Source organism: Podarcis filfolensis (genome assembly GCF_964270895.1).
Source record: "Podarcis filfolensis genome assembly, chromosome: 11".
NCBI lineage: Eukaryota > Metazoa > Chordata > Lepidosauria > Squamata > Lacertidae > Podarcis > Podarcis filfolensis.
Window position 1 is genome coordinate 22833190 of NC_139613.1, and position 14942 is coordinate 22848131.

Below are 14942 nucleotides of genomic sequence, written 5' to 3' on the forward strand. Positions count from 1 at the left end.
TCAAGAAATTGTATGAATTCCAAAACTGATGCCCTAGACCAGTGATGGCCAAACTTGACCCTCCAACCGTTTTGGGACTACAACTCCCATCATCCCTAGCTAACAGGACCAGAGGTCAGGGATGATGGGAACTGTAGTCCCAAAACAGCTGGAGGGCCAAGTTTGACCATCACTGATCTAGACCAAAAATCTGTCAGCATGGACCAAGGGAAACCTCTGGCATCTAGAGCACCAGTTTTGGAAGTTGAAGGTGATAGAGCCAACAGAAACTTGAGACAGCCGCACTAAAGTATCCATTTAATCGATTACCAGACCTTCAGTATTGAGGGTATGCATCAGAACTCGCACAGCTAGCTGAGGGAAAGCTGGACAGTTTAGACTGAGTTTAAACAGATACCACCTTAAACCAAGGATGAATAAATAGCCTTAATCCCAGATTTGGGGTGGCACTGCCATCCAACCAATCCATGGGAGAACAGTGGGGAATCCTTACTTTGGTGTCACCTGTTGAAGAACAACCTTGTTTTACTTTCTTAAAAGTATATATTAATGGAAGCATGTTGAAATGGGTATTTATGAATTATGAAAACTGCTCCTAATTTTGACCATGCTGTTTTCAGAAATATCATTGATAAAGATCTTACATGATTGGTTCTCTGCCTGTTGTAAAAATAAAACAAAAACATAGAGCTATACATACAGAATTCATGTGATAAAGACATTGTTTTTTGTTTTTTACTTTTTATAGCCGCACAAGCCAACTTTCAGTTTCAACACTCCTTGAGATGTGCAAGGGCCAAGCTGGAGAACTGGCAGTTGGTAGAGAAATACTTAACTCTGGTAAAACTTCATTGTATACTTATTTGTATAGTAACATCAGTATACCTAGTGCTTTACAGAGTATCATAAGGGGGGGAAAATGCTTGCCTCTTCCTTTACTCAGTGGGCTTCTTGGGGCAATAGTAACTATGGATGAATGTGAGCAAACACTGTCACACATACTTTATACAGTTGTTCATAAGGGCTGAAAGATTAACCAAAGACTTCCTACCGTAGATAAGGAGCTTTGAGATGTAATTTGAAGTGGCAGAGGAGAAAATCTAAAAAAATTCTAATAATAACAACATATGATCAGTTGTTGTAAAGAAAACTAAATTCCAGCATGGTGGAGTCCAATACTTAATTAAGTTGGAAATTTAAAAATAATCTTATGTACTAGCAGTCGCCAGACCACCATTAATTAAGCCCATTTGATTGTGGAGCTTATTTCTCCCCACCACCAAAGGGTTCATCAAATGAACACAAGATCTTTTTATTTTGATGCTGCATCTTCATGGTTTTGTGAGCATCCCACTCAAATCATCTTGATGGCCATTGATCTGCATAAAGTACCTACTGTGTACTAGGCCATACACTAAAAGCAATAACAAACCCCACTTCACATGTTTGCATTCTAAATTAAGAGCAAAACCAAAAGAGATGAGAAAAGCGAAGGTGTAAAGTTGTAAATAAAATAAAAAAATAAAATAGGTACAACAGGGAAATTAAAATAAAAGAGAGAGTAAGTGAAGATAAATTGAAGATCAAAGTGGAAAAGCAAGGGAATTTTGGGGGGATGGTGGAGAGATTAGGCCAGCTCAGTTTCTAAAGGAAGAATTCCCACACATTGTTTCATTAGAAGAGAGGGTATAAGCATTAACTTATATTAGAGAGGTGTAACAAATAAATTGATCTTGGGTGAAAAGTACAGTAGAAAAATAAGGAACTAGAAGACTGTAAAATGATTTAATGATTTTGAATCTAATACAAAGAATGGCTAATCATTGGAAAGAATGAAATAGTAGTGTGATGTTGCTAAAATGTTGGTTGAAATACAGTAGACAAGCAGGCAAATTCAGAGCAGAAGAGGTTTAAAATTGAGAAACTGGAAGACCAAGGATAAAGACATCACAGTAAATGTGTTGGATTGCGGACCTAGGGTTATATGTAAGTTATACTTTGAATAGACCCATTTAAAGGAATGGACCCAAGTTCATCATTACTAAACTTCATTTAATAGAAGTAAACTTCAATATTTCATTACTAAAATATTGATTCTGTGGCACCTGAATTAGCAGAATTTGAGAGCTACTTGAACATGGTGGTGAATGCAAAATAGTACTTTCCAGTCTTCAATGAATGCATATAGACAGAACTGTGAATATGCTTGTAATGATTTTTGTAACCTTTAAAACATTCATGTGACATGTGAGCTTGTGCTGTGAACTTCAAACAGATGGGATGGAAATGTGAATGAAGGACAAGGCTTTCCAATGTCATTTATTTTGGGAACTTTGCTTACAGCATTAGAAAAAGGGGGGAACTGGTTCTTCTAATATGAATTCACTTTAGTGGCAAGCAAAAGCAATCAGCACTGGTGAAATTCATGAGTAGTCTGAAAAATTGTAACAGGTTGTAACACCCCCCAAAAGTGACTTGGCTGAAAAGGGGAAGAGCTTCACATAACTTCACATAAAATAATATATTTTGGTGATATATCTTTAATTCTTTTTAATTCTTTTTCTTTTGTAGGGTCCATTGGCATTGGTGGTATTGATTTTGTCTTAAATTGCATCCTTGGAACACAGCCTGAACCAAACAATTGGCAAGCACTGCTTGGGCGCCTTTGTCTTATAGATAGACTGCTGTTGGAGTTTCCTGGTGAATTTTATCCCCACATTGTCAGTGGGGATATTTTACAGGCAGACACTGTCGTAGACAGGTACTACATTAGAAAATATTGAGTTTAGAAATTTTTTTTTTTTACATAAAAAACACTTTTTGTTAACTATACCACAGTTGACTTGCTGCTTTAAATGCTTGGTACGCTTTATTTTTCTGCTGCAGAGACATTAACTCTGCTTTGTGTTTACTTTTAGGTACAAAAAGCTGCTGTCACTGTTGAACTTTGCTCTGCAGTCAATTGACAACTCCCACTCAATGGTTGGCAAATTGTCACGGAGGGTATTTTTAAGTGCTGCCAGAATGGTTGCAAGAGTACCACACGTGTTTATTAAACTGTTAGAAATGTTGAGTATGACGAGCTCAACACATTACACAAGGATGCGCCGGCGGTTGATGGCTATAGCAGATGAAATGGAAATTGCAGAAGCCATCCAGTTAGGTATGGAAGAGATGCATTCCGGCGAATGCAGGCGCGAATTTGCACAGCCACCAGTTCCTGATAACTCTCCAGAGTCCACAGAGAGCAATACTCCAAATAACACGATTCAGTTATCAGGGAAAAGTGGGAAAGGTGTGGGTGACAAAAAACCAAGTGCCAGTCCAGAGGACATTTCTGACATGGTGGCTGGTATGTCTCTGGGACTTTCTGTTTCTTCAGGAACAATGGAGCAACCAAAACCAGCCGTTCAAACGAAAGGCAGACCCCACGGTCAGTGCTTGAACTCTTCTCTCTCATCCTGTCATTCCCAATCCGTATTCCCAACTTTGTCGTCCCCCACTACGCCATCCGTACCCGCAGGCGCTGATGTTTCTAAACTCAGACCTCAGGGATTTGTTCCCTGCAAAATGTCCTCTGCTTCTCCTCAAACGCAACGGAAGCTTTCTCTCCAGATTCAAAGAAACTGTGCTGAACATAAAGAATCAGAAAAACTGTCTCCTGTCTTTACACAGGCCCGGCCTTTGCCATTCAGTCATATACACCGGCCAAAGCCATCTCGACCTACTCCATGTGAAATGAACAAGCAGGGGGAAGCCTCCAAAAACAGCATGACACTTAATTTAAATGATATATCACAGTGTGATAGCAATAGTAGTAGCAATAATAGTGCAGTCATACCAAGTGAAGAGACTGTTTTCACCCCTGTGGAAGAAAAACGTAGCCAGCTGGATATTAATACAGAACTCAATTCCAGTATGGAGGACTTACTTGAGGCTTCGATGCCAGCGAGTGATGGAACAGTCACGTTCAAGTCTGAAGTGGCGGTTCTGTCTCCTGAGCGCGCGGAAAACGACAACACATACAAAGATGATGTGAACCATAATCAGAAATGCAAGGAAAAGATGGAAGCTGAAGAAGAGGAAGCTTTAGCTATTGCCATGGCAATGTCAGCATCTCAGGATGCCCTTCCAGTAGTTCCTCAATTGCAGGTTGAAAATGGTGAAGATATCATAATCATTCAGCAGGATGTGAGTACACTGGCTTTTGTATTTTCTTAGTCTACATGTATTTACCATTGTACAATGCATTTCTTGTGTTTGATTTGGAAAACCAAAGGAAAAACAGTTTTGCCCTTTAAGACACAGTGGGTTGCTTCCAAACCATGTCATTCATCTGATGGGGGAGGGAAGCCATTTTCAGCCATTGCCCACTGAACCTGCTCCAGAAGCTGGGGGGGCCTCTCAACCAGATTACGGGGCTACGGGGGGGGGGGTAGGCAGCTGAAAATGACTTCCTTTCCCATTCCACTGACAGAAGCTTTGCCATCAGCTGAGCAACACTTTTGAAATGAAACCACAATGGTTCAAGGAAAACTCAACCATATTTTGGTGGCTATGCATGTCACGTTTTCCTTCAACCAATTTACCTGGGGGGGAAAATGGGCATACTTTGGACTTCGACTATAACTGGGTTCTGTGTCCTGTCCATAAAAATATTTAATTGAAGCTACATACCAAGCTCTAAGGCACATCACTTCATTTGTTTATATATTAGAACTGGGGAAAATAGATATAGGGAATAGCATGTTGTTTGCATGTGGTGGGTAGGGTTTACTGATACCATCAAGCCTAAATGAATGTTGGGGGGCGGGGTTGTAGTAACTGAATTATCTCTTAGAGCTGAAAGAAGAAATTAGGGTAGCAATGAAAGGAAAAGTGCTCTTTGAGCTCAAACTGATCATGCATGGAATCACAACTGAATATACAAAATGCAAAATAGAAGTAGGATTGAGATCTGTCTGATGGGCATTATCTTGCCCAGAGGTGAAATACAGGCATGCTAGGCCTTGAGGTCTGCATTCCTACTCTGTGGAATTAGATTGCTTTAAGACAGGAATTCAGTATTTACTCTGTGCTAATTTGGTTATCTCCGTGTGGATACTGTCACTTCCATGGTTTAGTCATTAGATTTAGGTGACACTTGGAGTTGAGAAGATTTCTTTTTCTGTTCTGTTCTTTTTGGTGAGGGGCAATAAAGTTAATTGTCTTGCTTCCCAACTGGTGTGTCCTCTAGACTTCCATAATACCCTCCACCAGTCAGCAAGGTACAAATGTTTTATCAAGGGAAACCCCCTGTGATGCATACCAAACACCAAAATTGTTGAAGAAATAAAAAACAAGCATACATATAATAGCAATTCTAAACTGTACAGAGATCATCTACTTGATAGTACATTCTTTGCAATTTTATTCATTATCTGTTACTGGGAGAGTATTGTTTCTTCAGTGGTTCTCTAGAGGTTTCTTAGACTATCCTACCCCCTCCATTTTTTGTGTGTGTTACTTTTTTTGTCATTGCAGTAAGAAATATCTCATGGTGATATTTCCAAATGTAAGATTTTATTAAGTGAGTAGTTCGAAAGTGAAACATTAGGACTGGTTAGTTTTTAGAATTTGAACAAAACCCTATATACAGGTACTGTATAAACTTGGATACAATCGTTGTGTTTTGAAATTATTAGGATGTGTGTCTTTTTTATTATCCTTTTCTTGGATAACATTGGGTGTTAATGGGTTCACATACAGCTATTTGTTTAATTTGCAGACACCAGAGACGCTGCCTGGGCATACCAAAGCAAAGCACCATTACAGGGAAGATATAGAATGGCTTAAAGGTCAACAAATTGGCCTTGGTGCCTTTTCTTCATGTTATCAAGCTCAGGATGTTGGAACTGGGACGTTAATGGCAGTGAAACAGGTAAATGTTCCTCTGTTGTGATGTGAAAGTTTTGTCAGCATTAACTTAATATTCGGAAAAGAAAATCAAGGTAGTACAGAGGTCTGGAAAGATTTGTCCTCAGTTATATTAGTTCTGAAAATTTTGACGCTGGTTTCTTTTACACAAATTCTGCCCAACTTAATGCCTTAAGATAGGAAAGGACTGTTGGAGGAAGTGATAATGAAAATTGCTTTTATTCTAGGCAGCTCCACACACTAAATCCCCCCCTCCCCTTTGCATGGGAAGAATCTTTAGGAAGGTGGGAAACATACATGTTCAGCAAGAGTGTTTATCTTTCTTACTGCACTTCCCGTGTCATAGTTTATACATTTCTCCAAAATCCATTTTTCTCCACGTGTGAAGTGGCTGCCTGTGGTTGCTTAAAGGAAAGAAAAAAGCATGAGAACAGAAACAAGTTTTATATAGTGGGTAGAATCAGTTAGCCTGTCCTATGTTGAACCTCTTTCTTGAAGGTGGTCAACATTGTGTGCAGCTTCAGGTACAACAATGTCAATACGATTCTCCATTGTTGAAGCAAAATTTGACCTGGCTTTGTGTGATGCAGGTGACATATGTCAGGAATACATCATCTGAGCAGGAAGAGGTGGTAGAAGCTCTGCGGGAAGAGATAAGAATGATGGGTCATCTAAATCACCCTAATATAATTCGAATGATGGGTGCTACGTGTGAGAAGAGCAATTACAATCTCTTTATAGAATGGATGGCAGGTAAGTGTGCCCCCAAACTGCATTCATCTCTCTCTACCTGCCTCTAGATTTGTAAGTCCGTCCCTTTTGCCATCTCTCTAAATTCAAATTAACTTTACCCAAATTGTGGGATGTAAATGATACAATACTATGTTTCGTATACGTGACACTCTTTCTGATAAAGGAAACTCTAAACAACTAGGACCCCAAAAGTAAATTCAGAAAGTTGAGCTTAAAACTATTTCACTTGCCTGCATTGGTATACCCAATTTTGAAACTATTTCAATGGCAGTAAAATCCAGATTGTTTTCATGAGCAGTGTACTAGTGACTAAAATGTTAACTCTCATCTTCCAGGGGGATCTGTTGCTCATTTGTTAAGTAAATATGGAGCCTTCAAAGATTCTGTGATTGCAAACTACACAGAACAGTTGCTTCGTGGCCTTGCTTACCTTCATGAGAATCAGATAATTCACAGAGATGTCAAAGGTAAGAACAGTGCTACTATAGTTATTATAACCTGTAATTGTTTATTTATTAATAAATAAATTGTTTATTTATTAAATTTGTATACCACCCTGCAGTTCACAGCATAAAAATGCATAATACATAATAATAATCTAGAGTAATAATTTATTTCTTATACCCTGCCCATCTGACTGGGTTGCCCCAGCCACTCCGAGCAGCTTCCAACAAAATATAAAGAGACCAAAAACAGGAACAGAAACAAAACAAACCAATACCTCACTAACAACAAGGAAATAGGATGTTACTCAGCCAATGGAGAGGAACATTTTCACCTGATGCCTAAAGGCATGTAATGAAGGCATCAGGCAAGCCTCCCTGGGGAGAGCATTCCACAAACAGGGAACCACCGCAGAAAAGACCTGTTCTTGTGTTGCCACCCTCCTGACCTCTCGTGGGAGAGGCACATAAAGAATGATGATCGCAGGTCTGGATTGATGGCATCAAAAGCCACTGAGCAGTTGAGGAGAATTAAGGAGGACACATTTTCCCTGTCCTGGCAGAGGTCATCATACAGGGTGACCAAAGCAGTTTCTGTGCCCAGATGGGCCTAAACCCAGATTGAAATGGAAAACTGATCTAGAAAATCAGTTTCCTCCAAGAGCACCTGAAGACAGAAGGATACCATGGCTGATAGTACCAAAAGCCACTGAGAGGCTAAGGAGAATTAACAAGGACACATTCATCCTGTCTCTCTCCTGACATAAGTCATCATGCAGGGTAACCAAAGCAGTTTCTGTGCCAAAGTGGGTGTAAACCCCAATAGAAATGGAAAACTGATCTAGAAAATCAGTTTCCTTCAAGAGTGCCAAGACTTCTGTTACCTTTGGATTTTGCACTTCTCCAGATTTTGTGATGCAGTTCTCAACTCTCAAAAGCCATAACTAAATTATTAAAAAGCACTTTTAAAGATACAGTATTGTAAGATATATAAATTTCTGTGCAAACTTTTCTGTTAAAAATTCAGAGATTAATGCAACAACGAGATAGAATAGATTTATGATTGAACACATGTAATGCTAACGTGTCTAGTTGGGGGAATGGGTACATGAAGGCTTTTATTTTTAAAAAATTGTATTTGGGGGTTCCTGTCCTCCTTAAGGTTCTTCAAGCATAAGATTTGCCTTTATATTCTTTGTGTTCCGAAAACATTAAACATCAATACAAGAAATGGTGGTGGTGGTGGTGATATAGTCTACTCAGTGGTTTTTGTTCTCATGTCTAAACTGTTTGCAAGCAGGATAAAAATATATTTTGGTGAACACCCAAACCCACACCCAAATGTAACTTGCTACAGCAGTATTGCAAGACCTGTTGATAAATATTGCTCCTGTTTCTCTTCCATTAGAAAAAAAACAGAGTTTGGTTTACAGGGACAGAAATCTTTCAGGTGTTGTTTCAATATTTGGTGGCAGAAAGTCACTTTTGGAGAAAGGCTGCAGTTTTTGGTTATATGGCATTATCTAATTTTGAATGGAGGCTATTTGTGTACACTGAAGGAAAATACCCAAATCTTTGGTATTGTGATTGATAGTAATTTTTGTTTCTACCATGTGTGTGCACCCAAACCTGTCTTGTCTCCCTCACAGAGACCCACCCACAGCAGCAACTAAATTAATTTCTTATTACGTTCACAGGTGCCAACTTGTTAATTGACAGCACAGGCCATAGGTTAAGAATTGCGGATTTTGGAGCTGCAGCTAGGTTGGCATCTAAAGGAACTGGCGCTGGAGAGTTTCAAGGACAGTTGTTAGGGACCATCGCATTTATGGCACCCGAGGTAAGAATTCAGTGGGGCAACTTTGGAAAAAGATTAACTGCTTGATTATTATCTTAAGACAGAAGAGGGGAACCTGTGGCCCTCCCAAATGTTGAACTCACAGCTCTGGCTGGCATGTTCAGTACTCCCCATCACTGGTCTACGTGCTTGCTCAGCTGCAATACCTAAAGAGGCATCCTGTGCAATGCAGACAAGAGAAGGCAGTGTAGTTTTGCCCTACTTGCCTTTTGAAAGATTATACAGTCCCTTGTTCCACTACTTGGATTGGCAAACATGTGACTATAACAACAACTATGGTTATTCGAATCAAGCCAACTTGATCAAGGTTGCCTGCACCAAACCATGCCATGCTATCTCTGTGTCTGCCACCACCTTATTTTGAACCTCTTGAGTAGGACAGGATCTCTGAAGTAGTGAGTTTAAACTAAGAAAAGAGTTTGCTGCCAGCAGCAACCCCAGAAACACTCCAGCCCACATCCCCTTTTCCCTCCCCCTTGAACAAGAATGTAGCAAATTTGAGCCAATGGTCTGAAACCTGGAAAATTGCTCCCTGGGTCTGTATCTAGTTACTGCTCTTAGTTATTGCTCTTTGTCACTGTATCTAGTTATATTTCTACCTGGATGTTGTGCAGGGTAGGTTAGATTACTGCAGTACATGGGGCTGCTTCTGAAAATGGTTCAGAAACTTTGCTGGTGCAGAATTCAGTGGCCAGGTTGCTCACCAGGGAAGACGATTTAAGCATATAGCACCAATCATGACCCAGCTGCACTGGCTGCCAATTAGTTCCCAAGCCCAAATCAAAGTGCTGGTTTTGACCTATAAAGCCTTAAACGGCTCAGGACTGCAATATCTCAAAGACCACCTCTTCCCATATCAACTGACCCAGACCCTGTGATCGAGGGTTGGCAACATGAGAAGGAGCCTTTTCTGTGGTGGCTCCATGCTTGTAGAATGCTCTTCTCAGGGCCTGGTGCCTTTGTTAGATATCTTCAGGCACCAGGCAAAAACATTCCTCTTCTCCCAGACCTTTGACCAGGCATAGGCAAACTCGGCCCTCCAGATGCTTTGGGACTACAGTTCCCATCATCCCTGACCACTGGTCCTGTTAGCTAGGGATGATGGGAGTTGTAGTCCCAAAACATCTGGAGGGCCGAGTTTGCCTACGCCTGCCTTTGACTAATTAAAAAAATTATGGCCTTTTAAACTGTGTGTGTGCGATTGTGTTTTTTTGCTGCTGTTGTTTTTGTATGTATTTTGTTTTTATATTGTAAACCTCCCTTTGCTCCTCGGATGAAGAGCAGTATAGAAATCAAATAATTAAGTTGTCAGTCCTGCCATAATCCCACACAGAGGTGTCTGCTGAAACTATCATTTTATTAACCATGGAAGGTTCTTAAAATACTTTCTATACGGCTGCTAGAAGATTTATAGAAATTAAACTTGTCTGTCTTCTTCAGGTGTTAAGAGGCCAGCAGTATGGTAGGAGCTGTGATGTGTGGAGCATTGGTTGTGCCATTATAGAAATGGCTTGTGCTAAACCCCCCTGGAACGCAGAGAAACATTCCAATCATCTTGCTTTGATATTTAAGGTAAGGCAATAAGTAAGAGAATTATCTATAAAGCCTGTAGGTGGGAGCAATTCCACTGGGAACTTATACCATACAGACAACATTGAAACAAATTTAGAGCTGCCAAAAAATGCTTGTTTAAGTTCTTTTAAAAGGACAATGTATTCTATTTTGAAAATATCCTAGTCTGAAAAGTAGCCACAGTTCTCTAATATGTGCATCTTATGAAATTTGCCCTAATTAAGAATATCATATAAGTACAGTATATTCATTAGCATGGTCCTGCCAAAGGAATGTATTGAGGGCACATTTTTGAGGATCTGTTTTTCATAGGTTTAGGACTGGGTTTTATTACCGTACTTAGAGTTGCAAATAAGGGATCAGAAATAGACAGTGATTGGGACTTCAGCAAGAACTTACTAAAAACTCTGTTGTGCATGATCTACCCAGTGATCCTATTGCTGTCATCCATATCTGAATAGTACCATACCCTGTTCAATAGCAACTTCAGTCTTTGGAAAGACCATTCATTGGATGAAGGATGTACATGGATGAAGAAGCTGGATAGACTGGAAACAGTGTTATAGAAATTAAAGAAGAAAATTTAGACATTTGAGTAAAGTCTTCAGGGGCAGTGAATATTGGCAGAACTCTTAAATGTAAGCTAGGTGAACTACAGAGGCGATCTTCTTTATGCTAGTTGTTTACATCAGTTGGTTTAGTGTTACTGTACAACTATACCAATTTGAAAAGGCAAATGCCCTGATTGAACAAGACAACTCTTTTTTTCTAGGAATCCTGCAGATCAGATATTGTAACAAATTCTGGGCTAAGCTGCACACTTTTTTATTTTATTTTTTGCTTCTTCTGCCGCCATTATGTTTTGATATTGTGTCTGTATGAGATAAGATAGTAAGCAGTTACAAACACACACACACACACACACACACACACACACACACACACCACACACACACATTTGGGGGAATAACTCCAACCCTAAAGTTCTATGGGTGGGAAATACAAAATGTGCAAAAGATAAAGACAAATACATGTTAAGCAGTGCTAACCAGCCTGCATGCAATGTAAGCAAGATGTCCTCCAGTTCAGTTCAGAGTCTTGCAGAGGTTTTGCTCTAGTCTGCATCCAGGGGTATCCTACGAGAAGGAATCCTGAACATAACCTGTGTTTGCTCTTCTGATTGTAGATTGCCAGTGCAACCACAGCTCCATCAATCCCACCGCATCTCTCTCCAGGCTTAAGGGATGTGGCGCTTCGGTGTTTGGAGCTTCAACCTCAGGACAGACCCCCAGCAAGGGAGTTGCTGAAACACCCTGTCTTCCGCACTACGTGGTAGTTTGTTATGTAAAAGTGGGGATACACTGAACATGATGCTACTGAATATAGAACAGTGCTGGTCTTCCTGTGCAGTTTTGCATGGCAGTATGTATTAACTGTTCTGCTGGCCTTAACTATACATTTTTGAGGACTTGAGGTCAGTAGAGGACCTGTACTTAAGTATGTGACTGACAAATCGAGATCTTTACCTAAGCTCAGTATGCAACATTTCACAGACTGCAGAAATATGTAAACTGTGCCTTTCTCAAAGATCTGGCTCTTCGTGAACAAAAAAGCAATTCCTCTTTTAAATCTGCATGATTATTTAGTGGAAGAAGTGGTTTTTCATTTTTTTATTATTTTGGAGCACTTTTTCAGCAATACTAGCAGCTGAGGAGCTCAGGAGCCATTTAAAAACTGCAATCCCATTTCCATTTCACACCATGCAAACATCAGCAGTTATGGGCTCTACAACCCAATTTAGGTTGTTTTCGTTACTCATCGTTAAGAAGGTACAGTGTCTGTGCATTATATTTTCCATGTTCTTTAAGTGGAGGAAAAAAAAACAGTTGATAGTTTTGAATCCACATTTTGCCTTCCTAAAAGTCACTGACCATGGCAATTTGGGTTCACTGTGCATTTACTGCTAGCCTTGTAACTTCCCCTTGGAAGTTACAGTTCTGTGCTTTCATTTTATCCTTCAGGGAATAAGTGGTTTTTTAAAAACACGCCCATAGTAGCTAGAACTTGGTTCAAGCTAAATATTGCTGGATAACCTGTTATAAAAGACTGTGATACAGATTGGTTTGAAATCTGGAATAAAATACTGCCACTGAGTCAGTATTTTAAGTGGGAAGTGTTGGCAGGGGGAAATGCACCATTACTTTCGATAACAGAATTTGTAACCAAGGGTCAAATGAACTGTATTGGAGCCTTTCTTTCATGTAATAATTCTCATGGTAAAGCTGTGTAGAAAAGTTTTATGTCAAGCCTGCCACTACCCGGCTTCCATTCTAAGTCAACCTTTGATGGGAGCCAAATATTAAAATCCAGTCTTACTCTCAATTTACCGCTGTGTTCATGTCCACCCTTGTTGGATTTGCCTGCTGTTTTCCTTCTACCATGCATCATCTGTTTACAGTTGCAATTGATAAATATGTAATTTGGCAATATTTTAAAAAGGAAAAGAAAATCACTTAAGCTCTTTTTTTAAAAAAAAATTAAGAGTTTTTCAGGAAAAAAAATGTGCTTGGACTTGAAAAATATAACCCACAAGTATAATGTGAGAAAATTCTTCAACCAGAGTGCAAAACTACTTTTTAGCAAAGATTTTTAATTGTTTCATGATGGTTTTTAAGGGCAGGCTTTTAGATTTTGATGAATGGATTACTGAAGGAAAATGGCAGCTATTCTTTTGCTTTTGGTCAGTCTTTTTGAAATAAAATACTGGTTGTGTTTATAATCAGTTTGTTTTAATAACTGTTCAAGTTTTAACTCTTCAGAAGCCAGTTGAATTATTGACCAGAAATTGGTTATGCTCAAAGACTCAGGACAAACTAAATAAGCTATAGTACTGTACATTATTGACAATGTACGACTCGCTGATTGGAAACAAAACAAGTGAGGTTTACAGCAGTGATCATGCTAGCGTTAAATAAAAGCAATGTCATTAAATGTGGGTGTGCATTTTTCTTAAAACATTACCTTCCTTTGCTTTTTGAAGATTGACAGGCTTTGAAGAGTTAAAAAAAAATCGAAATGTGAAGTTTGGTAGCTCTGTATTTGTATTTGACTTCTGTTTCTTGACAGTTTAGAATTTACTCTGATCAGATTGTTTCCAAGTCTCTTCTGTGCAAGCTTTAAAGGATGCGCTCTTGCCAATTCATGTACTGGAAGATCAGTTGTCAGATTAATGCAGTTTCTGACAAAATTGTCAATTGTATAAACTGATGAACCTCAGCTAATCAGTATTACCTTTCTAGATCACCATGTCTACCACATATCAAATTCAGACTGCCTCTAGGTGTCTAAAAGCATTGTCTGAGTTTGTTTGCATTTCCCTCAGCTTGCTGGTAATTGTGGGGTTTTTTAATGCAGATGTGATGTAATCTTATTTTATTTGGATCAAAGCTGGACTGAAAATTGTATTGTGTAATTATTTTTGTGTTCTTAATGTTATTTGGTACCTAAGTTGTAAATAACGTCTACTGCTGTTTATTCCAGTTTCTACTACCTCAGGTGTCCTATAGATTTTCTTCTACCAAAGTTCACTTTCACATTGAAATTATATTTGCTATGTGACTGATTTCCTAAGACTTCCAGGGCTTAAGGGCTAACTTCTATTAGCACCTTACTGTGCAAGTAAATTTTAAAGATCTCTAGGTTAAGAAAATTTGGCTTCATTATATCCTTTGTTATTTTAAATATATCAAGATATTTTAATTAAAGTTTTTACCCCTTTGAACCAATTTTATAGTATAATTTGTACCTATTTTGGTGGTTTTGTCTTTATAGTAAATAAAAGATTTTGGACAAAAGTTGCCCTCCTGGTAATGAACTGGTTTAATGAACTGCCCTCCTGGTAATGAACTGCGTTTAACAAATACATTGGCATTCATATTCACATGTATTTTCCTTACCATATAGTCAGCAATCAAACACAAGGTTTTAGAGCCAGCTTTTCGCAGCTGTTTATATAGTTTGAAAAATGCCTGTAAATAAGTCTTTTAATCCCTTTCTACTCTATTTCTTGGCAGCATGAACACTTCACAATAGGCAAGCTCAAGGGAGCTATCTTGCTCAGTTCTGATTCTCCTTCATTATACTCATTGTCTGTGTAAACCTTAAGGGCACAATTTACTAAGCATAATTTTTATAATATCTCTTGTTCATTGAATTAGGGTTCCACAACAGCTATTTGTACCCACAGTCACTGTTATGCTGCCAGATTAAACATTCTGGGACACAGAATTGGGATCTGGTGAATTGTTATACAATAGAACTACTGGAACATTGCTTACAGCTGCTTAACAATCTATTTAAAATGCTTTTAAAAGACTCACTAGGCAGACTTCAGAAGAGAG

At 39.0% G+C, this 14942-nt stretch overlaps 1 protein-coding gene across 5 annotated transcripts in view; it reads left to right on the forward strand.

The window, feature by feature from the left end:
• MAP3K1 (mitogen-activated protein kinase kinase kinase 1) overlaps positions 1-14396 on the forward strand; it is a 61348-nt gene extending 46952 nt beyond the window's left edge. For all 5 annotated transcript variants that reach the window (XM_083576000.1, XM_083576001.1, XM_083576002.1 and 2 more), the window contains 9 exons: positions 749-840; positions 2572-2761; positions 2919-4191; positions 5768-5920; positions 6507-6669; positions 7005-7136; positions 8810-8952; positions 10411-10542; positions 11729-14396. In XM_083576000.1, coding sequence (XP_083432126.1) covers positions 749-840; positions 2572-2761; positions 2919-4191; positions 5768-5920; positions 6507-6669; positions 7005-7136; positions 8810-8952; positions 10411-10542; positions 11729-11878 — 2428 coding nt within the window. In that variant the 3' untranslated portion in view covers positions 11879-14396. The remainder of the gene's footprint in view (positions 1-748; positions 841-2571; positions 2762-2918; positions 4192-5767; positions 5921-6506; positions 6670-7004; positions 7137-8809; positions 8953-10410; positions 10543-11728) is intronic.
• The last annotated feature ends 546 nt before the right edge of the window (positions 14397-14942 follow it).